Source organism: Acanthaster planci, linkage group LG09, assembly GCF_054643075.1.
Source record: "Acanthaster planci isolate LZ-2023a linkage group LG09, COTS_SCS, whole genome shotgun sequence".
NCBI classification, from domain to species: domain Eukaryota; kingdom Metazoa; phylum Echinodermata; class Asteroidea; order Valvatida; family Acanthasteridae; genus Acanthaster; species Acanthaster planci.
In genome coordinates, this window is record NC_141785.1 from 11,514,327 (window position 1) to 11,540,185 (window position 25,859).

The window sequence follows — 25,859 nt, forward strand, 5'->3', positions numbered from 1 at the left end:
CTGGGTCCAATTGTTATTCGCGTGGGATGCGCAACTTTTGTCCCAGTCATCACCATGCACAGCACATGTATCCAAGGAATACACACATGTACATGTATAGTCAGCAGTGTTCGGTTTTTATCATGGTCATTATGTAGGCTTACACGTATAATCAACGAGGCATGCATGTCAGTGCTTGTATGGGTAATTTTGATACCACTTTGTTCTGGCAAGCAGCGCAAATTTAGGAACCTCATTGGCGTGATATCCTGCTGTGGAACTTTGCCAGGAATCAATTAAGAAGAAGTCATTCCATTGTCCACGCACAATAAAAGTCAACTATATTCTTGACAATTTGTGACATCGATCTCGCCTACCGCAAGAAATTGGAAAATACACGACATTTGATGGCATGCACATCAAGTGAAAATGCATTAACATTGTCAGTTCATCACATTGGTACATCGATTGGTAAGTTTACAGTGTTGAGTTTGTTTGATTCACTCACTGATCCATTTTCCAGTATTCACGGATTGTTCCTTTCTCACATTCTCTGTTAAAAGTAGGAATAGTTGGGATAAAACGTAGGGTAAATACGCCACGCATGGACACGAAACCTTGAAAATAAGTCGAGAAAATCATTAAAAATATTTTGAACAGAAAAAATTACATCAAGCGAGCGGTAAAAATTTCAAATTTGAATACTTAGATAGTACAAGAAAATAAAAAATGAAGCATGGAGAATTGAACTTTTGAAAAGGGCGAAAAAGTAGAGATAAAAATTGAGGATTTAATATATTGCAGTTGAAATGGATATATATATACAATCGCCTCCGGGAATGAAATATCCAAATAAAAAGAGTATTTTATACTCTTCCACATAAAATCAAGATCTTTGCAATCGCCAACAAAATTGAGCTCAAAAAATACGAGAAGAGCATATTGAACACAACCATGCGTAGAAAACAAAAAACGGCAAGAGACAACTTGTAAAAGTAACAGTGTAACAGAATTCCTTGAATGTGTGGCTATTTTAACGGATTTATTTCGTGCATTAAAAGACATGTATTTTGGCATGTGAGATCAACGAATCGTCGTATATTTGAGGTATCTTTAACATCCCATGGACAAAGTGGTGTATTTTCACGTCCCGAAGAAAAAAAGCTAAAAACACGGGAAAATGCCCCACATCCGCTGAAGTTGCTGTTTATTCTTGCTGTATTGCTGTTGGTTGTTTTGGCTCTTGGGAAATAACGTCTTACCACTAAACATTGGGGTTGATAATGGCACACCCTCTTGAGGACATAATTCTCCCCGCCCTAACCCTCGAAAATAACGCCCAGGGTCATCTAGGAACTTGAAGCAGGCAATGAGAGAGCAACTCTGCACGTCGCGTATTAACAAAGAAAACATCTTTTGGGAGAGGCGACTGTTCTATTGTGCGTTTTACATGCATGGTGCCGGGCTATCTCTGGCAGAAGAATTCATGTGTACACATATCATGTATATCGAAAAGAAACCTCATTTCTTAGGTATGGAAAGCCTCTGGTTCTCCGCCCTGACTATCCCATAATGCACTTAAATCCGGTCGGTATTGACATCAAGGCATTATGCAAATACTGTACCCTTAGAATACCGCAACGTCCTTGCCCCCTTTCAACCTGCAATCAGCAGAAGAGTGGACGCCGAAACAAAACGGACCGAACTGACGCTGGGACAAAGTGCCTTACGGGATTCTGGATCCACTTGTCCCTTCTTTATTCCGGTTCTGTTCAAGGCCCAGTTGCAAGCCACTCCTGCCCAAATGCAATAGACGCAAACAATACCGGAAATGGAGGGCGGCAAGATGGAATTTAAGAGGACGTTTTCGATGGAGGGCCCAGACCGAATCTTTCCTCCCCTTGCAGCCGAATTTTGACAGGTCTTTTGCCGTCGGGCTTCAGTACGTTGTTTGATTCTGTTTTTCAGGTTCTTTTCAAAGCCCAGTAATTTTTTTCCAGCCACCCTTTTCCAAATACACGCAGGCGTGACAGACAAGAAGACAGAATCTAAAAGAGTTTCCGAGAGTGAAAAAAATCAATCGGAATTCTTGCTTGTCCAGGTTGGTTATTTAGCATACAAAAGCTGACCGCCTTAAGTTCTAGTGCTGCGAGCTGGCGGGCGAACACTTGTACAGGCATGAACAAAGGGAATACGTTACCAGCATACCAAGTTTCAAGACACCTTCAGACAAACGGCAAACGAGTGTACTGTCAGCCGACATTCAGTAAATAATCTGTTTTTGATGTGATATGGGACACTACGATAGCGTACTAGTGCCATGAAATAAGTGATTTCAAATCGTGGAGTATATTTTTCAAAGTCTGTTTTTCATTAAACAGATGGCACTACTAGGCTTTCGTAGAACAGCCAACATTGAGCCTCAGTGTTTTGCATATGAGCGACGCAGCCCGTACTTGACCCGCTTTTCGCCGGCCTAACCAAGTGTAGCAAGGTAGTATATAAAGCCGCTTGAAGCTAGTTGGATTTCACACATCAGCCTAACTAGATCACCTTGTCAAAGTTAATGATTTGAAGACGCCAAGTCGTTTTTTTTTTAATTTCCATTAAACTTCATAATTGGAGTCGTGTTCGCTTGCGAATAGTCTGAAAAATTCCTCAACCATGTCAATGATCTCGCAGCTAGGCTGGATGCTTGCTAGTGTTACGCCCGTGCACGTCTTACTCTGCGGCGTGGTTTGCCTTATCTCATGGTGGTGGTGCCGGCAATCCGCGGCGGGCCTGCCTCCAGGACCCTGGGGTGTGCCAGTGTTGGGGCTCCTCCCGCGGGTCTTCCTTGAGCAGCGCCGAGGCTCCCATCCTCACCTCCTCTTCACAGAGTACGCCCGGCACTACGGACCGATCTTCAGCGCCAGGATCGTCAACAAGACGCTGGTGGTCCTCAACGACTATGATTCGGTGAGGCAAGCCTTCCAGAATCCGAACTTGAGCGACCGGCCGCCGAGTACTCTGATCGCAGAAGCGATGAAAAGTGAAGGTAGGCCTGCTATTATCACTCTGAGTTAATCACTGTAAAAACTATAGGCCCCACTTATTGTTGATGTTCAAGCGGTAATTTGGATTAACGGTGATGAAAGAAAGACGGTTTTTGGTCTGTTTAATTTCCTTTCCACAAACATGTCACTTTAAGAAGCTGCATCATTTAGCCTCCCCCTTCAGAAAGGATTTTTAAAAAAGTTGGCCCTCGTGAAAAAAAATTGGCCTTCCCCAACTATTCCAGTTATACTGGTTATACTTCCTTGCAGAAATTACTTAATCTGTTAGGATTAGAGGGCGACCTTTCGGCAAAAGCTTGGCAGTGAAAACGTCCCTCGTACGATGAAAAAAGGGTATCATTTTAATAACCACTTTCCGGCGAATATAATTTATACGTGAAACACGTACTCTTTTGTCAACAGTCTATAGGTGCAGTAGACCGAGCACAATCTCTGTCCCCAAATTACGAAAATGGTTCGCATTTCCTTGAAACTCGCCGCACGCCGAATACAGAGCTTTTTTACAATAGAGCATGTGTGTGTGCTAAATTTCTAAACGCAGAAGGCCGACAAGTAGGTCTAAGGAAGCAAGAACACGTCCAAACAATCGAGTTTTTCTGTGAAAACATTTAGTGTTAAACGTAAATGCAAAACAACCGTTGGTTATACCGGAGATTCCTCTAGACACAAAACAATCGGGAAAAATGTCACGAGAAACCATCCACCATCTTGGAAAATCCGCCATCTTTAAGAGAGAATAAAAAGGCCACCCCTTTAAGACAAACTTGGCCGAGATTTTTTTTTCACCTGACCTCAAATAGGCCATGAACCTGAAGGTCTGGGGGAATGGCAGCTTCCTAGTTATACTGCATACATGTACAGTATACCTCTTCTATGCACGTACAGCCCTTTTTCCAGACTGTACAACCAACCGTCACAATAGCAATTTTAAAGGGTCCATACGATTTGCCTTTTTCATGCGCTTTTTTGTAACTTTATGCTTCCCTTATATGTATGAAACTATTTCGACATAGGGTTATGTGTTTTGAAAATTGCGCACCGTACATTTAAATTAGTCCAGCAGTTTTCGGGACAACTGCATGTGGGGGGTTGTTTTTGTGACGTCAATCGAAATTTGCACCCCCAAAAAATCCAGTGTGAAATTAGCTTCAGGAGCCCTTGGTGAAACGAAGCCGGGCGAAAACGAAACTGTTACCCACTAGTTTTAGTTTTAGTTCCTCGTAACCCCGCTGGGGTTTTGAGTGCCGGCTCCTCCTACCCCCCCCCCTGTGTGTTCTTTCCATTCTTGTGAAACTAGAAACAAGACGGGTTAGAGTCAAACTGACTGACACTAACTTCAAAAAGACTGAAATACTTCAGAAACGAATTCGTTTGAGTGAAGGAAACTGCAATTCCCGTAATGTCCCGACTCTCAACCGCTGAGAGTAAACTTTCACTTGAACAGAGCTGCACTGTTTTGAAATACGACAATTTGACAGGAAGTACGTGTACATGTATGCCAGAATTGGGTGTGTGCCAAGTTTATGCACGGTTCCGCAAATTGCTCTTCCATTCAGTCACTAAAGTAATCCAATGCAGTGCCAAGACTTGGGTGGCTTAACTACAGTGCAAGATTGGTGAAGGTTAGAGTATCACGCAAGCTACTTCAAGTGGTATACTCTTTTCCAGGGAAGAGCGTCAAGTGGCCCTTTTTCTTTTCGCCAGAAGATTTGATTTTTCTTGTCTTACCGACTACGAGAGTTTTCCTTATTTAACAGTCACCACGGGCTGGTTCGTGTCTTCTTAACGGGCCACACGTACACCAAAGTATCGAGCAAAGACCAAAGCAACCTGTCGAAGTGAATAATAACACCAACAGTATGTAATACTAACTATCTCTAAAATGATGCTCCTTTGCCGTAGTACTAATTATTAGCCATTCAGAACGCACTACTTATGCGAGTGATTCCGACGAACAAGCAGAGTAAAGGCCGGTTCCTACTTTCAGCGCGATAAACGCGAATTTATGAGAGTCGGTCAAATATTTTAGCTACAAATTCGCAGAAGTTGAACACGTTTCAACTGTGGTGAAAATTTGCTGCCATTATTCGCGACGCCTTTAACGCTGTCGCTCCAACTGGTGATTTGTAGTAAATGTGAATTTGTTTTCATTTTTCTGTTGGCCAGGTTGCAACTTCAAGACAAAACATTAGGGGGATAAGATATGTATATCGCAATTATGAGATGCCGATTGATTAGGCCTATTTTTACAACTGATGAGACTTTTGAAGTGAACATTTTTTATTAAGTCTGCGTTCAGTGAGTGAATATTCGCACATGCTTCGATATCTTTGTCCATAAATAGTGAGACGTTGCGGCGCGCACTTTTTATTAATAAAGTAGGTGTACTCTGGCTACTGAGTCAGTCATATGTGAAGTAGATGGAGAACAGGGAGGGAGCCAACACACAGCCGTGCTCGACGCCTTGGTTCACAATAAACTGAGATTGTGCCGTTGAGGGAGACTCGGGCCATCATGCCAGTGTGACCGCCTTTAGAACAGCCATAGTGACGCAGAAGAGACCAGAGACACTGGTAAAGTCGATGAAAAAGTTGTACAAGGATACCTTCTGTTCGATAGCTTTCTCTTGCAGCTGGAGCACTGTGAAGATTACATCGATCGTTGATGCGGAAGCCACACTGCGACTCAGGGAGAACTGCATCGAGGATCAGAATCACTTTGAAAAGCATTTTGCCAGCGGTTGAAAGAAGTGAGATGCCTCAGTAGTTGCTGCAATCTTGCTTGTTGCCTTTCTTCTTGAAGATGGGGATGGCAGTAGCGTCCGTGAACTCCCGTGCCACATGCTTCTCATTCCAGATAGCTGAGAGGACGTCATAGAGAGCACTGGTGATCTGTTATCATCCATTGTGGTAGATCTCCACTTGCCATCCATTCCGGGAGACTTGTTTGAGGCAAGGCTTCGTACGGCCTGTCGCACTTCATCTATGAGCAGAGGATCATCAGCACTGAGAAGCATTGGACTCAGCGATTCTGTCAAGAATCGAGATCTCAGCGTTTGGTCTTTGGTTCAGGAGCTGGGCAAAGTGTGTCCGCCATAGTTCAAGGTTACCATCCTCTCAGTCTGCTGGAGGAGCAGCTGATTGGCAATGGCAGACCCAGTGCCAGAAGTACCCTGTAGCCTTGATCCCTTGGGGTTGCCAGACCAGAAGAAGGTGTGGGTCTTCTCCCTCCTTTCTCCTGTGACCAGGAGCTTCATCGCTGAGAGACCAGCGATGTCCACATCAAAAACATCGAGCTCCTCGCCAAGCAAAGCAGTTCGTCTCTTGGGGAGGTTGGGGTTGTCGTCGAGGAGGGTTCGAACGTTCCAACATACGATCTGTAGCTTTGATTTGAGGTTTCACCCACTGAGAAGGAGAACCCACTGAACGTAAGGCAGGCAGCCAGGTTGATTAAAGGGTGAACCTTTTACCTCACGTTTTCTAGAGGCGTCCTCGGATTGAGGCAGGCGGGGCATTCCTTGAAAAAGGCCGCCTGATCGCCCAGGAAGGACCTCACAGCACCTCACCCGTCAAAGGCTGTGCGACCATCACTCCTAAGCCGCACAAATACAAGTTCTTGCTACCGCTTTCCTGCTTCTCAAACCTACTGGCACCATAAGAGGCCTTGTCACTTTGCGACTCGGAGTTCCCGAAGTGGCCCGCACAAAAATTAGGTGAGGGGAACATTGTGCGGGTACTCTCCCTCCCTCTGGGTTATGTGGCTGGAGAATCAAGTGGCAGGAAGAAGATCCAGACGACTGGGCCAGCAACTTGACTGCCCACCAGTATCAGACTCATGATGCCGATAATCTTCAAAGATGTAATATTTCTAAGATGTACAAGGCACTTGGCCGAATTCCTCCTGTCGCTGCTCCGTGATGTTGAAGACGGCAGAAAAAAAATGCAAAGATTTACAGCACATTGTTATACAGGTGCACTCATACCTGCGTATTAAAAGAGATAAAGGTAGTTGCCGAGCTGACTTCTCCTTCACGAACAGTACTCATCAAGTCGCCACTTTTTATTTCATATTGCTGTGCACGTAGGCCTGATTATAAATTCCACAACCCAACGGCTGTTACATTAATGGTAGTGCCGAATTAGTTGTAACCGTGCGCAATCCCGATGACCAATTACTATTGTCTTGTCCGCCATTGTTCTTTTCAAAATAGCGTCATCAGTTATTAAATTACAGGAAAGATTGGGCTGGCAATGACAACATTCAACCGTATTTCATGATCGGAAGATCATAACTGCGTATTTGAAACCCTTTTGGACTCTGGAGGCAAACTAACCTCATGTTTTACATCTGCTGTAAAGTTCAAATCAGGTAAATTTGAATAATGCAGAAAGTTAAGACTAAGGGGTATAACATATTCGGCATAATTAACTGGATGATCGTGGATACAGGTATAAACATGAACAGTCATCAGCAGACTGCATTTTATGACGTCACCCTCGTGGTATGATGTACTAAAATAGAACTTTCCAGTCTTGACTGGAAATAATGATACATTGTGACCAATGTCAACATATATTTTAATACGTTTATTATTTCCATTGGTTGTCAGGCGTTGCTATGGCTTCGGGGGAACCGTGGAAGGACCTCAGACGATTCTGCCTGACCGTCTTGAGAAGCTTCGGCGTGGGCAAGTCCAGCTTTGAGGAGCAGATCGGCGCGGAGGGCCGAGCGTTGGTTCAGACGATGACCAGCTACGGTGGCCACCCCTTCGACCCCAAGTACCTGATCGGCAACGCCGTGGCTAACGTAATATGTTCGGTCGTGCTCGGAAAACGATACGAGTACTCAGACGCAAACTTCTCCTACCTGATGCGAGTGTTCCATCGGATCGTCAACCACGTTGGGTCCGGAGGACTCTTGAACGCCGTCCCGGTCATGCGCGTGTTCACGCGCAACAAGGCAGACGTCTACGCGAGCTTCGGCGAGTTCAGGAGCTTTATCCTCTCCGTTGTTGAGTCTCACCGAGCGACATTGGACCCCAAGAACCCACGGGATTTCATTGACGTCTTCCTGAATGAAATTGAAACCAACGAAAAAGCCATGTCGAATGGCACTATCCAAGAAAACGGTTCCACTTCCACGAGCGGTTTCGTGGCTAAGAAGAGCATCCCTCCTAATGGTCTCCCACGGACGCATCACCCTCACCTCAGCGACAAGCGCATCGTGGGCACCATTGGGAACCTGTTCGCAGCTGGCATGGAGACTACTGCCACCACTCTCCTCTGGGCCCTCCTGTACATGGCTGCCCACCCAAAGATCCAGGAGCGAGTCCAGGCAGAGATCGACGCTGTGGTCGGTCGCAACCGCATGCCCGTGATGGCAGACAAACCGGAGCTTCACTTCACCCAGGCCGTGCTGCTGGAGGTGCAGCGGATTGCGGTGGTGACCCCACTCGGGATACCGCACGCAGCGGCATCAGACACTGAGGTGTTGGGCTTCAAGGTGCCCAAGGGTAGCCTGCTGGTGTCCAACTTTTGGGCACTCTTCCGCGATCCCAACATTTGGCCGGAGCCGGACAAGTTCAAACCAGACAGGTTTTTGGATAAAGATGGTCTTGCTTTCAAGCCTGAGGAACTTATACCATTTAGCACAGGTACCAGACTATCAGTGATCGTAATGCCCATTGACAAAAAATTACAATTAACACCTACAAACGATGGCGTGTCCGCGTTGTGGGTCCACGGGGAATGGTAAAATGAAATTTCTTTCCATCCGACTGTCCAATTTTGTTTCATCCGTGAAAGAATCATCACCACCCAAAAGAAAGGTGGTATAGTTGCGTTCATGAAATGTTGGCGATTTCACAGTCTATTTAAACAAACTGTAAAATTCCCTCCGCTGGATCGATATACCACCACACGAAAGTGAGACCTGCTTAGAGGTCTACTTAAGCATACATAATGACTTCAAGGAAATCTATATTTTGCATGAACCGGGCGGGCTCCAACAAGTCCGTATTGTTCCACGTGTATGTAAAGTTTGCTGATTTCATGGTTCTTGCACATCGGAGTAACCTTATTTTTCTTGTCATTCCTGCTGAATGAGGGAAAGAAATGTGAAATGCACTGAATAAGCCGCCTGGTCGTCCAAAGGGAAACAAAAATGTTGAAAATCGAGAAGCTCGACCAGGCAAACTTACGAACGGCTTGGTGTTGTATGATAAGAAGCAGCACGTTCTGCTCATTGGCCTGGCATTCCATTTGAACCTTTAACTGTCTTGATTTTTATAGGTCGCCGTAGCTGCATCGGGGAGCACCTGGCCAAGATGGAACTCTTCATCTTCTTCAGCTACTTCATGCATCAGTTTACCTTTGAAAAACCCGACGAAGCGCCCCCGTATACGTTTGAGGCACGGGTTGGCTTAACCCACTATCCCGTGCCGTACCAGATCCGTGCTCTCCAACGAAACTAAAATCTGTACGGCCCTGATTTGTTTCCACAGCATATGCATACATTTCTAATTGCTCAAGTCTGGGGGTCCCTCACACTAAGATCTTCTCGGTACCTTGACACGATTATGCCCTCCCGGGTTGGTAGAATGTACATGTAATCTAACCCCACATAACGAAGAAAAATTAATACAGTTTTCTTGCAACTATGCTCTACATGGAAGCTGAATCAATTTCCCAGGTACGGTCACGAAAACTTGTTATTTAGTTAAGGCGTTTTCTCTTCTGATAACTCCAGAAAAAGCAGCAAATTCTTTGTTCTGTCTAAGATACACTTCTAGACCCTAATCTTATCTGCTCATGCCGATGACAGTGTCTTCTTTGTATCATGAAGTTGTTGAGAGTCAAAAATTTGTTCAAGTGCCACTCTAGGAGATACGCTGTTTTGCTGCTACCAACATCCAAAGGTTAACTCCATATCCTTACAGACAGCATGCTATTTTTATCGCGTAATACACCCAGGGAGATATTTATGTATGCATAGTATATCAATCTAAATTGGGGTGCAGTTTTTCGTGTTCCTCTCAAATCGGATGTTTCCAAGAGCGATTAAGTAATGCAGAGCTACCTGCCAAACAAATTTGGTATTTCCATGTCAAGTTAAACAGGTATGGTGTAACAGGGACAGCAACCTGTCGCACTTTTGGACCCCAAATAGAATGATCCACGTACGCGTTATGGGCGTGTCAAGTGGGGGAGCAAGAGAGGTGGTTCCAACCCCCCCCCCCAAAAAATGGGAAAAAATAATGTATGCAATGCTGTATTGTATCTTCATCTTAAAAAGGCTTTGTGTGCAGGTGGCCATCTTGTGGGGCAGTTGTTTTGTTCCACAGGGAAACTTACTTTGCAGATACCTGTAGAAAAACTTGCCTGCAAGATGGCAGCCATGCAAACGCTCTATGAGTGTTTTGGTGGGGTCTGCCTGATGGTCTGGAGGTTCGATAGTCCGAACGCATAGTTCACATTGCTGGTTCGTTTATATTCCAAAAAATGAAGAGCGGTTTGCAAATCTGATGCGATATTTCGAAAGTTCTCTCTTCTGAATTTAGAATAAGGTTCGATATCCCGAATGCCGGGACAATAAAGTTTAATAATCAACCTTCGGACTATCGGGATGTCGCATTTTGTTGCAGGTGCATTATGTTGTACTTCCACCGAACAGATATATATCGTGTATATAGGTGGCTAGCTACAAGGTTAGGACAGGGTATAACAATGCAATAAGCCTCCAATAGCCTACAATCACATGACACGCCTTACCCTCCATTAATTAAAGAATGACTGTTTGACAATTTTTGTCAACATCTTGGAAGCAATTCAGTTTTCTCATCAAAGTGTACATTTTTTGATGTGATGAAGCCCCACTAATTGGCTCCGTGAGTCCTTTTGTGTTTCAATATGGGGCGATATTCACGTGTTTCTTAAAATTTGGCGTAATAAAAACTACTGAAGTCTGGTTACTATTTCAAATCTACCAAACGGAAATGTCCAGAGGATGTGTTGTAAATACTAGTAATCGACAAATGATCCTCCTTAGAAGAAATTTTCAGAATAATAAAAGTATCTGTTTGCATCACACTTTTCTTTATTATCATTTTTAACCAAAATAACTTTAATCATTGTTTGAATATTAGTTTAATTCAAAAATTAATAATACTTTTGTTAGGTAGGTGCATTGAGTGTTGCTGTCTCTTAGAATTAGTGTTGAAATGGTGAATCAGTTTGCAGCAATGGCCAGTTATAATTCTTTGTAAAACAATGGATAAAATTGATACAAACCGGCACACAACTAAAATACAACTTGTAAGCAACGATATCAAATCATCGAAAATAGTCCCTTCCACTCTTTACGACTCTGCCTGTCTTTGGCAACCTTGATTCAGTATCTATATAAGATCTTTTTTCAGCATTCATTCATCCAGCGATAAAAAGGAATCGAACGTGGAAAAAATGTTGGTTGTACTGTAGAGGATGTGTAATATAGTTACAAATTTATTTTTGGTCTTAAGAATTATTGCAATTTTTTTCAGTTTAGGCCTACTACCAGAAAATACATTTGAATTGTATAATCTGTGACGGAATGTAATTCGTGCAGAGTTACCCATACGTACATGGTGTTTATTTATGACAATAATTTCCTGAAAAAAAACTCTTTTTTATACGTTGGTATCATAAAGACCATCCATTATAGCGCGGCCAATAGGGTGGATGCATAGAGGCAGAATGCAACCAGTTGGAGAATTTCAAAGCAAATTTAAAATCAAATCCGAAAAGGAGCGGGAAAAGAACATGAGTTCTGCGTTACAAAAATGCTCCCAAGTTCACGACATTCTCCGAAGCCTTAATTTCGTCTAGCGATTGAACCCATACTGGACGAAAATCTGTTTTGCAACGGGCAAACAGAACCTTGGCCATGCACAGCAATGCGAATGTCTCCTTGCGCCAGTGTTATTTGCAAATGGAACTTATGAAGCATGAACAATTGTTACAGCAATAATAAATTGTAATTGTCTTCGATTTTAATAACTATGCTATTGTGGGATATATATTGCTCTTTGGAAAAATACTAATTAAAAACGATAACGTGATCTGTTTCCTTGTTCTGACTGGATTTTGCTGGCAAGGTCGTCTCGCCATTATACTTTCTGCACGAAACGCGTTCGTGTCCCCCCCCCGGGGTATTTCGGTTCGGGAGCGTCCCAGAGCTTGAACGAAAAGAGGCCATTTGAGCTTGAGGAAGATGTATCCACCGCTTGGGTTGTTCGCGGCTCTCCTTGCTGGCTTGATTCTTGGAATACAATTCGGGGAGGCTGCCACGAGATTTAACTGGCGCTCAGTAAGAAGGGTAAGATTTTTCAGGTTTAGTTCTTGACCGAGATCGTTTCACTGAGATGAGAGAAAGAATATACCTTGATATTTCACCCAGTTGGAACGGAGTCTTGAAATTTGGCATAAATTCGAAAAGCATAGTGTAATAGGCTAGTTTCTGGGCTGATTTCTAAATGCAAGCCGTTTCCGGCATGGTTCAGTTCAGAATCTGTAATGAATTACTGTGCACAAAGATTTTATTCACATCCATCAGTAAATCAGTCAGTCAATCAACAAACAGTCATGAACATTGTCATTCCCATAATGCCATGCGCTTGAGTACAAATAACAACAGTTGTAACAAATTCTAATATGAGATATAAGGAAGAAAGAACATTATTTAATTGATGGTCAACACAATTTATTAAATTCAGAACAATTCCAAGCATGCTATATTCGCTGGTAATTGGATGGAATTGAACAGTTTGATGTAACTTGAGACATCCGTAGAGGAAAATCGCCAGCTTTATGGATACATTATTTTGATTATCTCCCCTGAAGAATTCAATTAGGCTTCTCCATGGATCCCGTGGCAGACAGTTTGGAAGAATTCAGCGACCTCTCCCTAGCAGTGTTGGGCACACTAACGCCCACTTGCGTGAGTACAGACCTATAGTATTGGTTAACAGAAGCAAGTTGTGAAACGGAGAGATCCCCCCGCGTTGAGTGAATCATTGTTTTGCTGTCTCAGGAATTCTTTTCCAACATCTTGGGGCGGATGTGTTGGGTAACAATAATCTAGAGTATTTACAGGGATTGGATATGTGGAAGGGGTATTCCTCCGTCTCATTTCGTGCTATTACTCGGAACACAGACATTCAAGCGCTGAAAGGGGTTTGAAGTGCACAAAGCCATGCAACCACACTATCTGAAATTTTCGTCTTTCAATTGACTCATGCAGAGGCACTAGTCATAAATCATTAAAGATCTCGCCAATGGTACAGTGCTGACGGCATTGGTAATAATTCCAACCAGGTTGACAAAATTTCAACCAAAGAGCATGCAAGCAGAGTTCGGCTTTTGCATGAACTTCAGGCTTAAAAGGTGGGTGGAACAAAGACATCAGCCATTGTTGATTACTATCGGTTACTCCAATTAGTACTATATTGAGGCTCACTTGAGATTGGGTCTAATCCAACCGTTCAGCTGATGCGTACTATACCCCAGTTTTGTTCATTTTCACGCGAAAAAGTTCATCGAACTTGGCCGACGCGAATTTTTGTCAACCACTAGCGTAGCAGTGTACGTGTAGCAGTGGCGCGAATAGGCCTCTTCACTAATGAAGTCATAATTATGCACGCGTGCGCACAAATGACCTGAACGGCAAGAAGTGTGAGCAGGCCGTTGAAAATGTACAGGGGTGCGACTTTGATGATCATTTCAATCGTGTTTGCGATTAGTTTCTAATTTAAATGGAATTTTTAAAGCTCTGTAAAAGGACCTCATATTTGTATGCATGAGATCGCCGTTTCTTAGTATGGCCCCCTTCCACCATAAGTAGTATAAATTACATTGTTAGTGTTTCTTGGAGAAAACCTGTGCATTTGTAAAAACACGTACCGATGTTCAATATACAAGTATACTGTACGTACATAACTTACCATTAAACTTGGTCATAGCTTGGAGTACTACCGAAAGAAATGGTATCCAGTTGTTGCGTTTGGGGTTGTACAAGACAAAGTGCAGATTCCAAAGAGAAAGGGATCTGGTTCTTCAGACTTCCCAAGTGCAGAAAGCAGCGAATCGAATGCGTACAGTACCGGTACGTGTCCATTGAACATCAGTCCTTTTTTAACAAAAAAAGTTGGCTCCAAGAACACTAACAATGTAGCTTATACTCTTATGATGGAAGGGGGGCCATACTTAGAAACGGCGATCTCATGCGCACAGGAAATATTACGAAATTACGATTTCGTCTTTACAGGGCACAAAAATTCCACTTAAATTAGAAACTAATAGCAAACACGATTTAATGGGATTTCTGAAGAAATGATTATCAAAGTCGCACCCCTGTACATTTTCTATGGCCCACTCACAATGCGCTTCTTGCCACCAAGGCAATTTGTGCGCATGCGTGCATAATTATGAATCTATTAGTGAAAAGCTCTAGGCCTATGTTGAGACGGTAGGCGTCCGCCGGTGAAAGTCCATGCTCATGCTTCCGGGTGCCCTGTCCCCCACCAGATTCGAAATGTCGCACTGCTCACACCCCATTATGTACAAACTACAGTTCATTGCTTTCAGTGCATGCCCCCTTGAAAAAAAAAGGTGCTCCCCCCATTGCCCCTGGGTGCCCACTCAGAAATGCAACCCTAATGACAATAGGCAGCCACCGAACACGTTCGTTCTTTAACTGTTCGCATGATAAAAGCTGAGGAAAAAGTGCTGCTCAAATTGAAAAAAATGAGGAACCTTCATCAAATTGTGTTGCATTGTGAGGAAACCTGCAAAGAGTAGCAATTTATACCCACAACTCACAACTTCACAACTCACCCAAAAAACTACGAATAGGAAAATTTTGACCAATTTCGGAAAACTCCATATAAATGGGAGAAATTCCTCTCGTTTTTGATCACGCGACCCCGGCGGCAATAAGCCCTCAAGATCCCTTGAAGAAGTTGGAATCTTTTGGCCCTGGAACTAATCGATTTCCCAGTATATATTTATCCAAAACATATACTGGTACGTCCTGAGTCCCAGCCAGGCAAAATCAAGTGATTAAATTTGGCTGACGTTGAAAAGGCTGTGGTTTCAAATCGTATCTGTTTTAGCAGATATTGTTTTCATGCATGTCTGTCTATTTGTCGTGAAGGCGCCAGATACTCAAACAAACTGCTCGAACTCACAACTGAGGATCTCCAAAGGCATCCTTGCCCTTCATGTGCATATTAATCATTTAAAGACTAACGAATGTAGCGTGGGCGTTCAGCATGCTCGATGATCAGATTTTTTTTCTGTGTGAAATCTTTGCCAGAGGCCAACACATGTTGGTTAAAGTATGGGCGAAACACTTGAGCGTCCTTTGTGGCAAGTTTCGAGGGGTCAACCGACTTTTCACGTTCATGAAGTCATATTGTGCGGTGAGCAATATACAGACGCCCACTATCAGGCAAACTGTCAATTGTATTTATTTTTTCAGGGTCCGAATCAGACACGAAGACAATGGAAAAAGGCAAACACCGCTTCCTCGTCGGGGGGGGGTGGTTGTTGACTTTTGTTATCTAATGTGACCCAGTTTTTCCCATTCTTTCTGAAACTGTTGGATAAAGTTGAAGCTCAACCCAGTTTGATTTCAAGGGTCAAACGGTTATAAGCCCTACCCTGGGAAGAACTTACAGACAGGTGCAGTGATTAGACAGCGCTATCATCGTGCCTTGCATGGTTGTACTTCACAGCACAGTTCCTCAATACAGCATTGTTGGAAATGTTTTTCTCGTTTAGCAGTAATATACGTGGAAGCCATCTTGCAGGGCAGTTCTATTTGTTTCACAGTTAAACCTCCTTTGTGCATATCCTGCGGAAATAATAAAAAGCACTAGCCTACAAGATGGCAGTCATGCAAACCCTCTATAGGCCCGTACAGGCGCTCATCCAAACCTTTTCAGCTCAGAGCAAATGAGCGACTACAAGGTGTCATTTTGGACAACAGAGTCACGCAAAGCAACCAACTGTAGGTTGGTGGATCATTGTGGACTTCAACTAGATACACTGTGCCTAAAAGGCACAATACCATTATTTGCGCAAAGCATTTGCGCGCAATGGAATCTGTTCAGCACACTCTACCTCCTCAGTGTACATGTACAACTAGTCGTGGGTAGCCACGCCAGGTCGGTCGATCGGTCGGTTGGTTTGTTTGGTTATAGGTTGCGTCAAGGTTCCGTTAAAGTCTGCATAGGGTTAGAGCAGGTTGGATTGGGTTGGATTATGGGCCGGATGACTGTATTTGTCACTCGAACTTGCCCTAAGTTTAACCTTTGACGAAAGGTTTTCCGTTAGTGACCTGTCTAGCGGGGGCGGGGTGACTTAGCACCCAGCCCAGTTCTGCTTCCACTATAGAAACTGAAAACGACAGCGCTTTAACTCTCGAAACCATTCAGCGACCTTTACCCTTCCTTTGAATCCCAGCTTTTTCATAACTGGACAAAGAAAAATCGGCTCCTTTTTTCCTGGAAAGGTTCTTGACACTACCCAACTTGGAAACGATGAGACAACAGTGTTTTTCTGCAAGTGTGTGTTTTTCTTACAGTATAGCGAGCTGAAAGCGTTATATATGTACGCCCCATAATGCACTTTTCAGAATATTTTTCTGGCAAAGATAGGCATTACGTTTTCTTCATAAATGATAAGGCAAGTGAACCAATAACAAATTGATAATTTTTCCTCTATTATTACTCGAAATCAAGTCATTTTTAGTTCACAAATAGTGTTAAATTGGTAAAGTCCCTTAAAACTTGGAGTATTGGACTTTGACCATAATGTCATTGAGGTAATATTGACCAATCGGAGTCAGGATTCTAAGCTTACCATCCAACATTGACCAGCTACATTCAACATTTCAGCTTGGCGACTGGTGCCTTGATGAAAGATTGGTGAAGGTGATTTTTTTTCCATCGGCCTTTAAAGTTTGTATTTTGAAAAAAAAATTTACCATGCATCTATCTGTATCTTGTTGAATAAGCACACAGCTGAAAAACATTCGGAAGAAAAACAGTAATGTTTGGCTCGGTCACTTCCTTCATCAGTTTATGCATGAAATCCACTTGTTCTCCAAACCCATGAGGCATGGAAAATAGTTCATTATTTTAAAATGGAAAGAGTTCGAACTGCTTTATTGTATCACCGAACTCATTGCCTGTCTCTTTATCAAGTCACCTATTGTGGGTATTAAATATAAAAAACACGGGGGCCCACCAAACGCAAAGTGTTTCATAAGTACATGTACCATTTACCAAAATCAAAGCCGACATAGGTACTCGAACTATTGGTGTGCTGGGCACTATACAGTAAATCGGCTTTATTGTTTGTGAACACTTAAAGCACACTTTGCTATGGGAGTGATACCCACTGTGGGTCACGTGATTTTGCGGGCGCAATCAGTCTGTAAATATAAGGCCGTCGTTGTACTTTTGGTTTTGTCTCATCCCGCCCTCGCAAAACCTGCGAGCAGACGACAAATAATTTGGAGTTGCCAACATAAGTGGCAGCCTAGAAACCGATCACAAACGCCCATGGAAAAATTGAGTCACAGAATATGTCATCGTGACAAAGGACCTGAACTTTCTGAGAACGGCGTGGGGATTGTTAGTTTACTCATGGTTTACTTGAACTGAATATCGAAAAGGACACGAGCAAAAAAAAAAATCGGTGGGGTTCCTGGAGGGTCGCTGCCGTGGGTCTCTTTACTTGAATTTGACCTGTAATAAATTTCCCGGAGATGATGCATGGCTCGTGTCTTTCCTTGGCCATTTGCCACGGATGGGCGCGAAGCTTAAACAATAACCGTGCATGCTCTAAGGGAATGAAATTCTTCATCTCAACTGAAAAAATTTTCCTGAAATAAATCTCATGAACTTTCCCCTATCCTGGAAAACTTACCATGTCAACTGGGAAGAAAATACACAATAAATTCAACTGCGTGTTGGAATTTTCCAGCCTATAACAGGTCAAACGGGGTTTTCGTCACAACTCGCTGCCTTTCAGGTTACAAGTTGCCTGAAGGCCAACGGGGCCATTGGGGATGATTTATTATTATAGTTTGTATTTTTCTAGGTTGGAATCCAGTTTTTTGTTTCTATTTCAAGGTTTCAACTTTGTGGACCAGCAGTCCCAACGGTGTCCAAGCTACCGTTTCGCCTGTACCTACACCCATCAGTGCATCAGTAAATCGTGGCGCTGTGATGGCTACTATGATTGTTGGGATGGATCCGATGAGGTCGAATGTAAGTTGGAACCACATGATTTAGAGTGAAAAAAAGGGGGTCGCGTCCCGTAACAGGCTTCCAGACCTGTGTTGTTACGTTGGTATGCACCCACGTTCACAGTACATGTACATTATCATCATCCCAGCGGGTGAAGACACAGACCCAGCTCTGATTTTTATAAACACAAATACATGTAGAACCCGGCCTTCGAATGTTTGATCGGAAGGCTATTTACAAAGAAATTACTGAAGTGGAAAACGGTTCATTCGGCCTATAAAGAAACGGGGCAAGTACGGCCCCCATGGAACTTAAGTGTGCACACGGGTTTTTTACGCTTTCTTAAAAGCTGCACTTTTTTGTTCGGTTCGGTTGACTGGCTGCCAGTGATGTTTTGTGTCTGGCTGTCTGTCTCAACGAGATTCGTCATCGCTCAGAATTCATTTCCCCTTTTTTTCATGTGCCGCTGTATTTTTTAACCCCTTGATGATTTTTGTTTGATGTGGTAACATAAGGTTGAAAAGAATATACTGTACATGTACAATACATGTACCCTTACATCAACAGTTGTAAAGTGCGTTCTTTGGAAAGGAACTAGGAGATGTTAGACGTGAAAATCTAAGATTTTACATGAATACCACATAATGATTTATAGCCTATGCCGCACCAGACAGAGCTGAGGTCGTTGCAGACGTCAGCACAGGAGTTTCTGTATATAGTTTTGAAGGGCTGTGACTTTTTTCACAGGTAGTAGGTGTCATTCCTACGAATTCGAATGCGAGAATGGAGGTTGTATCCAATTTGGTCACCGATGTGATGGTTACAATGACTGCGGTGATGAGAGTGACGAAAGCTTCCTAGAATGTAAGCATATTAAGGGAAGATCTCCCCGGTGGCGTGGTAGTGAATATCCCCTTTTGGTTAAATTTCATATTTCGATGCATGACACAAACACGATTTGAGCGCCCACACTAGCAGAGACTCTCTGCCTAACCTGCATTCGTTTTACTTCAAAACTGCATGGCGCTTTGGGAATTTCTTCTTTGCGGGTCTTTTCTGTGAGGTACGAAGGCCCGTTTATGCCATTGATTTTTTCATTTTTCGAGGTCACTTATTTTTATGTTCTTATGCATTTCCAGGAACTTTATGAAACAACCGTCTGGTCTCAAGACTTACCTTATTTTATGTACAAGAAATTACACGTCATGAGCCTATCATTGGGTATTTCTCAGCTACTGTTGGTTTTGCTGGGGAAAACCTGAAAAGTATAAATAAGTTTGTACCCGACAAATCCATTGACAGACGACTTTAAATCTATCAGATATAACCAAAATTGCAGTGGAACACAGCATAATTTCTTTCCACATCCTTCAAACTTAGTCACGATTTAAATGTTTTCTATTCATAACTCAGGTGGGATTTGTGACATTTCTACAAAGTTTGCCTGTAAGAGCAATGGACGCTGCATACCACGTGACTGGTCATGTGACCATTATGACGACTGCCTGGATCACAGTGATGAAATTTACTGTAAGATCATTCACTTGTGACTACAGTATTATAAATAGCCTTTCATCTTTCCTTCCTCTTGAAGATATTTGATTATGCAGTGCATTTTTTTTCTTATAGCCATCTGGAAAAATGGACCTTCGTGATTCAACTAACCTCAGTTTCAATTTTTTGTCATTTTTCATTAGGTACGTCGATGCCCTTTTGGTTTTATGTAATTCATAAGCAAATCGGTGATGTCATTCTGGAAAGAACACCTCGATATTGCGTTGATTTGTGTACAAACAACTACCGGAAATTTTAATAATTTTTCACTTCGTAAATTTCATTTCCTACCTTAAACATTTTTTGGCAGTCAGCCAATTTGTACAGAGATGCTAAAAACTCAACAGCGTCTTCCCTTTATGACATCTCAGTAACAGCGCCTTCAGTTGTCCAGAAAAGCATTAGAAATTGTTGATTAATTTCATGCATTTTTAAAGATAGATAGATATAAGAAAATTAAGAAAAATTGATTGCATGGATCTTATGAAAATAACACGTTTCCGGTCTACAGGTTCTAGCGGTAGTTATAATGGGATTTTTAATGTCTCTGGCAATGACGAACAGACCACTACAGTCTCAACCACGACACAGTCTCCCGTCACCACTGAGCCACCTACAACATCCTTACCAGGTAATTTGACTTTTGGTGGTGCAATGGTTAACCACAGCATTTTGGTCTGACGATGCATAACTTGGACAAGTCACAAAATGACCAAATAACGTTATAGTCTACTGGAATGCTCCTTTGAGACTCTGGTTTCTTTGTGTCGGCGTCAACACCTCAGGCATTCTAGAAAAAAAAATCCTAGATCCACCTTAGGTGTTGCTTTGTGCATGAGCTAACATATCAGATCCCTTCTCACCCCACGCCGACAGCATACTGTGACTGGTCGCCGTGGGGAAGTTGGAGCCAATGCACAGCCAACATCTGCTACGCAGAGCGGCGGAACCGGACCCGAACCTGCCCGTGCGGAACCGACAATTGCCCTGCGCCGAACGACGGCACCGGGGCAGGTGACCGGGAGTACAGGATGTGCCCGCTGCAAAATTGTCCACAGGACGCAGGTGAGGGGAAGTTTTCACGCAATAGGTTGCTTTTGTTTTGTCACTTTTTTGCTATAACCCAATCTGGTGACTATGGTAACGCTATCATTGGTCATGTGCAGTGGCAATCGTCCATGGTGAAGCATTGCATGGAGCCACTGTTCCATGACAGTCGCTCCGTACAAAATCCAACACAGCGATTTCGGCCCTTAAAGGGGGCCACTGAGAATGACAAGTGAAAGGTCCCTAGATTCGTCCGTAGACAAAGGATGAACCAACTAATGTAACAGCCGACAGCAAAACAGGAAGCAGTAGCGAATCTTACGAGAGCAGGGAAAAGGCTGAGAAGTTGAAGATGAACTACCGGTAGAGCTTCATGGACAAACCGAGAAAACGATTGTGTCGAGAAAACGGGTCGTCCAGGAATATTAACTTCTATTAATGATTGAATTTGATAAACACCAGCACATTGAACAGGCCGATCAAACGTCATCACCAGCTGCGTGGTGACCAGGATGACAACCCACCTCCATTAAACCTGGTTCTGGCTCGTCCAGCCATTGATGATTGCAGACAATCAGATAAACAAAATATCCAAGTTAATTCTCAGTAAATTCAGTCTCTGAGGGGCCCTTTACAAATCAATCTTCTTCCCAGATTCCGGATGCGGCACCCACGCCAATCTAGGTTCCCTCTTCTCCGCACGAATCGTCGGGGGCGAGAGCGCGACTCCCGGAGAGTGGCCGTGGCAGGCTCAGCTACGTGTCCGTAACAGCACCGGTCAGTTTGTCTTCGTCTGTGGTGGCTCGTTGGTCGACTGGAGATTTGTGGTGACGGCAGCTCATTGCTTCTCAGGGTGAGAACTGTCGGTTCCTCCATGGTCGGTAATCCTGGTGACGACTTAGAATTCGTCAGAGTTGATGCGGGGTGGTGACCAGGCCAACGAAGGGGAGGTGTTGGGTGATGACGTTCACTAATGACAATCAAAAATATTGATGGGGTGACTATGACGACGACGACAGTGATTGTGTTTCGATAATTGATGAAGTATTGTGCGGTAGTGGTGGATGTGGTTTGCACGGTGTTGTAATGATGACGAAAATATTGAGGTTCGATACATGATTAACGAAGTTTTTTCTATAATCAAGACAAACCGTTTAAGACAATTATGACATTGATGCAAAATGTAAGCCAGCTTCATTGTTAAATGATGAGAAAATATGATTGATGGGTAATGGGTCTAACAAGCCCTGCTGATCAGTCGATTTCTTCCTTCCTCAAAACAATGGGTCCAAAGGCTCAGCACCCAGCGTGGTTACTTCGCCGGGTTTCAGAACCACTGGAAATTGGTTGTTTTTTGCCGCCAAGATCCAATAATCCATACAACTGATTGGTTATCTGGTCAGGTCCAGCAACCCCAGTAATTGGTTGGTCATCCTAGGTCGTCACCAGATCGACACAGGAGGCACACAGTTCACAGTCTCAGACATCGTCGCCCACGAAGACTATAACGTTGGTACGTCGGAGCACGACCTGGCTATTCTCGTGCTGAGCGAGCCCGCTGAGCCGTCTCGCACCGTCAACACTGTCTGCCTCGACGAACTGGGCGAGAAGAGTTTCAGCAAGGAGTCGAACTGCTACATCACTGGATGGGGATACACTTCATGTGAGTGCTTGCATTCTGAGATTCTTAATTACAACAGGGAGGAGGGTTGTTCCAGATGGCGAAAACAGTTAAGATTTAATTATGACCTAAATGCCGTCGTAAAAGACTGCCGATTTCTTTCACTTCAAAGATCAAGGTCCAACGTCTACTGTATTGCAAGAGGCCAATGTTCCCCTGATACCACATGACGTATGCTCTAAACCAGAAGTCTACGGTCAATTGGTACTACCCACAATGCAGTGCGCCGGGTATCTGGAAGGCGGGGTTGACTCATGCCAGGTGAAAAATTTTTTTTCCAGAATATAAGTATTAGTTTGGTAAAAAAATAAAAAGCAATCACAATGCTTTATTTTTTGGAATGTCAATTATTCAGGGTGATTCTGGTGGACCGCTCGTCTGCACGGCCACAGATTCATCCAGTGGCAAGGCTCGTTACTACCTCGTCGGGGCCACGAGCTGGGGGATCTCGTGCGCGGAAAAGAACCACCCGGGCGTTTATACCAAACTTGCCGACTACACTGATTGGCTGAGGCAACAAATGGACAGCCACCCTCCGTCGTAGAGGGAGGACTTTCCAATTTATCACAATCCGTCTGTGAATACACTGTCTTGATTCTCGTTTGTCTATTTGGTCATTTGGTGAACAGCACAATTTTGCAACCGCAGAGGAGGTTGGTTTGCTTACCGACGCTGTTTGCTTTAATCTCCTCTTTCTCTTCGTATAATATAAGAGGTGTATTAATGTTTTTGACTTCTAAGCCTAATTTGTTTGTATAGACCATTCTTGTTACAGCGCAAATAGCCTTTTTCTTGAACATAGCTTATGAGAATCTGTGGGTTATCTCGTCGTAGTTTTTGACTCTCGTGTATCCTGGAGTCCGACACGGTTGTTTTGTGTCTTTTCATAGGTTTTATCTCTGGTCTTACAGTTAATTCAACTTTATTGGACGACGTCGTAGGTTTGGGGCGTACAAATATGGGTAATTTAATACGACTTTCTATGACGAGACATTGTGTAGTAGGATAATATTTCAGAGAAAAATTGGGGGAAGGTCCCATAATATCGGTACATGTACTCCGTTGTAAAATACTAGTAGTGAAGACTTTGCAATAGATGCCGTGAAGATGAAGTCTGCCGTGAAAGACTTACTGCTACCCGTGAATTCTTGAAAAGTCAAATGATACAGACCTACACCGGCGCGTAGGGCGGGGTTTATTTCCCCACTGCAAAAATAGAATTTGAAATTCCAATACAAAATCACGTGGAGATATGATTCCAATACGAAATGACGTGGAGATATGATTCCAATACAAAATCACGTGAAGATATGATTCCAATACAAAATCACGTGGAGATATGATTCCAATACAAAATCAATGGAGATATGATTCCAATACAAAATCAATGGAGATATGATTCCAATACAAAATCACGTGGAGATATGATTCCAATTCAAAATCACGTGGAGATATTAAAAGAAGATGGGGTAGACTGAAATACTTTTGTGATACATTTGATGCTTTTGTCGCCTATTTTCATCGTACATTGACCATCCATTTGCCGTCCCGATTTTGCTTCTCAGTGTCATTGGCCTGATTGATTGTAAGATTTTTTGTTAATTTAATGTTTTTCTTTTTCGGTTTTGGTGTGTGTATTGATTAGTTGCTTTAACCCCTCAGATTTTAATGGAATATTCTTTCTCCCTTCCTATTTAAGTTGACCAGGCCATGAGTCTTCTTCAGGAACTTTCTCATTGTATACACCCCTCCAGTTGGAGTCCTTTCGTGCAGGTCTTTCGTGTAGTGTAGCCGTTTTCTTTCACTGATAGAAAAGTATTATTTCGAGCCAAATTAGAGATGGGAGTCCACTAGGAATTTTTTTCCCGTGTCCTGACTAGTTGGTTAAATTTTCACTCCAGATGTGTTGAACAATAAACCAGTATTGAAGGTGAACCAGTGTCTATGTCTTTTTCCTTAGTAAGTTAGGTTAGCCAGGTTCTGGCAAAAAGCTGATTCTTTTATTATCTAAAAATTAGGATAAGCTTGTTGGAGTGAAGTGTGAAATGGAAGTGATGTGAAAAGTACCATAGCTGGGCTGAGAGTCAGAATGCCAGATGATTCCGCTGTGTCAGCATGACATTTGAGTAGCTCCCAAAAGCGTTTTCTCATTGGCCAAAAGATACAATTAGAGACACTTTTGCCCAGTAGGCACAAATTCAGGTGCCTCATGCAACAACTAACGTGCCACGGTTAGGACAGAACCGAGGAAAACCAGATTTTGTTGTCAAGGCCAGCAGTGGAGCAGAACTCAACCACCTTAGGCCTACGTACACCCCACTCAAGAAACTCGTAAGTGTAAATACCCTATTTATTTTGGCAGATTATTCTCTAAAGTTCACAGATGTTTTGACAAGATGAAGTTCCTTTCCTTCACTGAAAATATCAATAGAATTTGTAGATGCAATTTGATTTGATTTTACAGTCATATTTGTCAAGGGTGAATGATTCAGCTGTGTAATTTAATTCGAAAGCTATCAAGGATTATTTTAAAGTTTGAATAGTCAGGAACTTACCTTTTCTTTTCAAATTAAAATACATGTATACTACTTGTACAGTTTGGCCATTTCTTTAAATTTAGATGGTCAGCGGTCACTTTTGATGTCAGCTACCCTGTTACCGTGCTACTCGGTGTCACATATTGATCTAGACGACAGAAACCCTACAAATACCCCAGTACAGCGCTGAGAATTGAGGCAACAGAGTTGACACACCCCGGGAGCCGGAACTGAACTATACGGGATATATACATTGAAAACTACATGTATTTCTCAATGAGAAAGAACAAAACCTTTTGTGAATTTTTATGACAACGAACTCTAATCTTCTGTGATTGTAAGGAGCCTGAAATAATTTGAAAAGGGTCAAATTGATTTTGTATTTCACTGATTGAATTTGAATTTGATTTTTTCTTGGAGTAACAAAATACGTCAAATCGGATGTTTGAGAATCAGAAAAAAAGAGGCAATTTAACAGTTGATTGTAAACCTCATTTTTGCCTGCAACTTGATGAAATCCTTGATTGAATCGTGTTCTTTTATGCCTATGTATAAAGTTTTGTAAATAAAGCAGTTGTAAACCAGAAGGGAAGAACACTTTAAAACCGAGAAGTTTCCGCCTCATCCTTTTGGCAGTCACATTCTTACACCGATGTTGTTTCAAAATCTGCAGTCCGTTAGAACCATTCTCGGTTACACACCCCTTGCCA

General features: G+C 42.9%; 2 protein-coding genes across 4 annotated transcripts; both read left to right on the forward strand.

Annotated features, from left to right (window-relative positions):
• Positions 1-28: 28 nt before the first annotated feature.
• LOC110981983 (cytochrome P450 2J4-like) lies at positions 29-12,132 on the forward strand. 3 transcript variants are annotated; one of them, XM_022240062.2, is made up of 4 exons: positions 29-450; positions 2,662-3,016; positions 7,645-8,688; positions 9,326-12,132. In XM_022240062.2, exons 2-4 carry the CDS (start codon positions 2,671-2,673, stop codon positions 9,505-9,507), a joined length of 1,572 nt encoding a protein of 523 aa, XP_022095754.2. In that variant the 5' UTR covers positions 29-450; positions 2,662-2,670; the 3' UTR covers positions 9,508-12,132. The 3 variants fall into 3 exon arrangements, with proteins under 3 accessions (XP_022095754.2, XP_022095755.2, XP_022095753.2); XM_022240063.2 differs by lacking the exon at positions 2,662-3,016; XM_022240061.2 differs by lacking the exon at positions 29-450 and having other exon boundaries at positions 2,480-3,016.
• A 6-nt stretch (positions 12,133-12,138) lies between these two features.
• On the forward strand, positions 12,139-24,547 carry LOC110981982 (uncharacterized). The gene is made up of 11 exons (XM_022240060.2): positions 12,139-12,389; positions 12,914-13,010; positions 18,214-18,351; positions 19,078-19,194; positions 19,744-19,860; positions 20,396-20,515; positions 20,761-20,949; positions 21,586-21,784; positions 22,335-22,594; positions 22,725-22,873; positions 22,968-24,547. The coding sequence occupies exons 1-11, from the start codon at positions 12,285-12,287 to the stop codon at positions 23,154-23,156; spliced, it is 1,680 nt and encodes a 559-aa protein (XP_022095752.2). The 5' UTR covers positions 12,139-12,284; the 3' UTR covers positions 23,157-24,547.
• Positions 24,548-25,859: the final 1,312 nt, after the last annotated feature.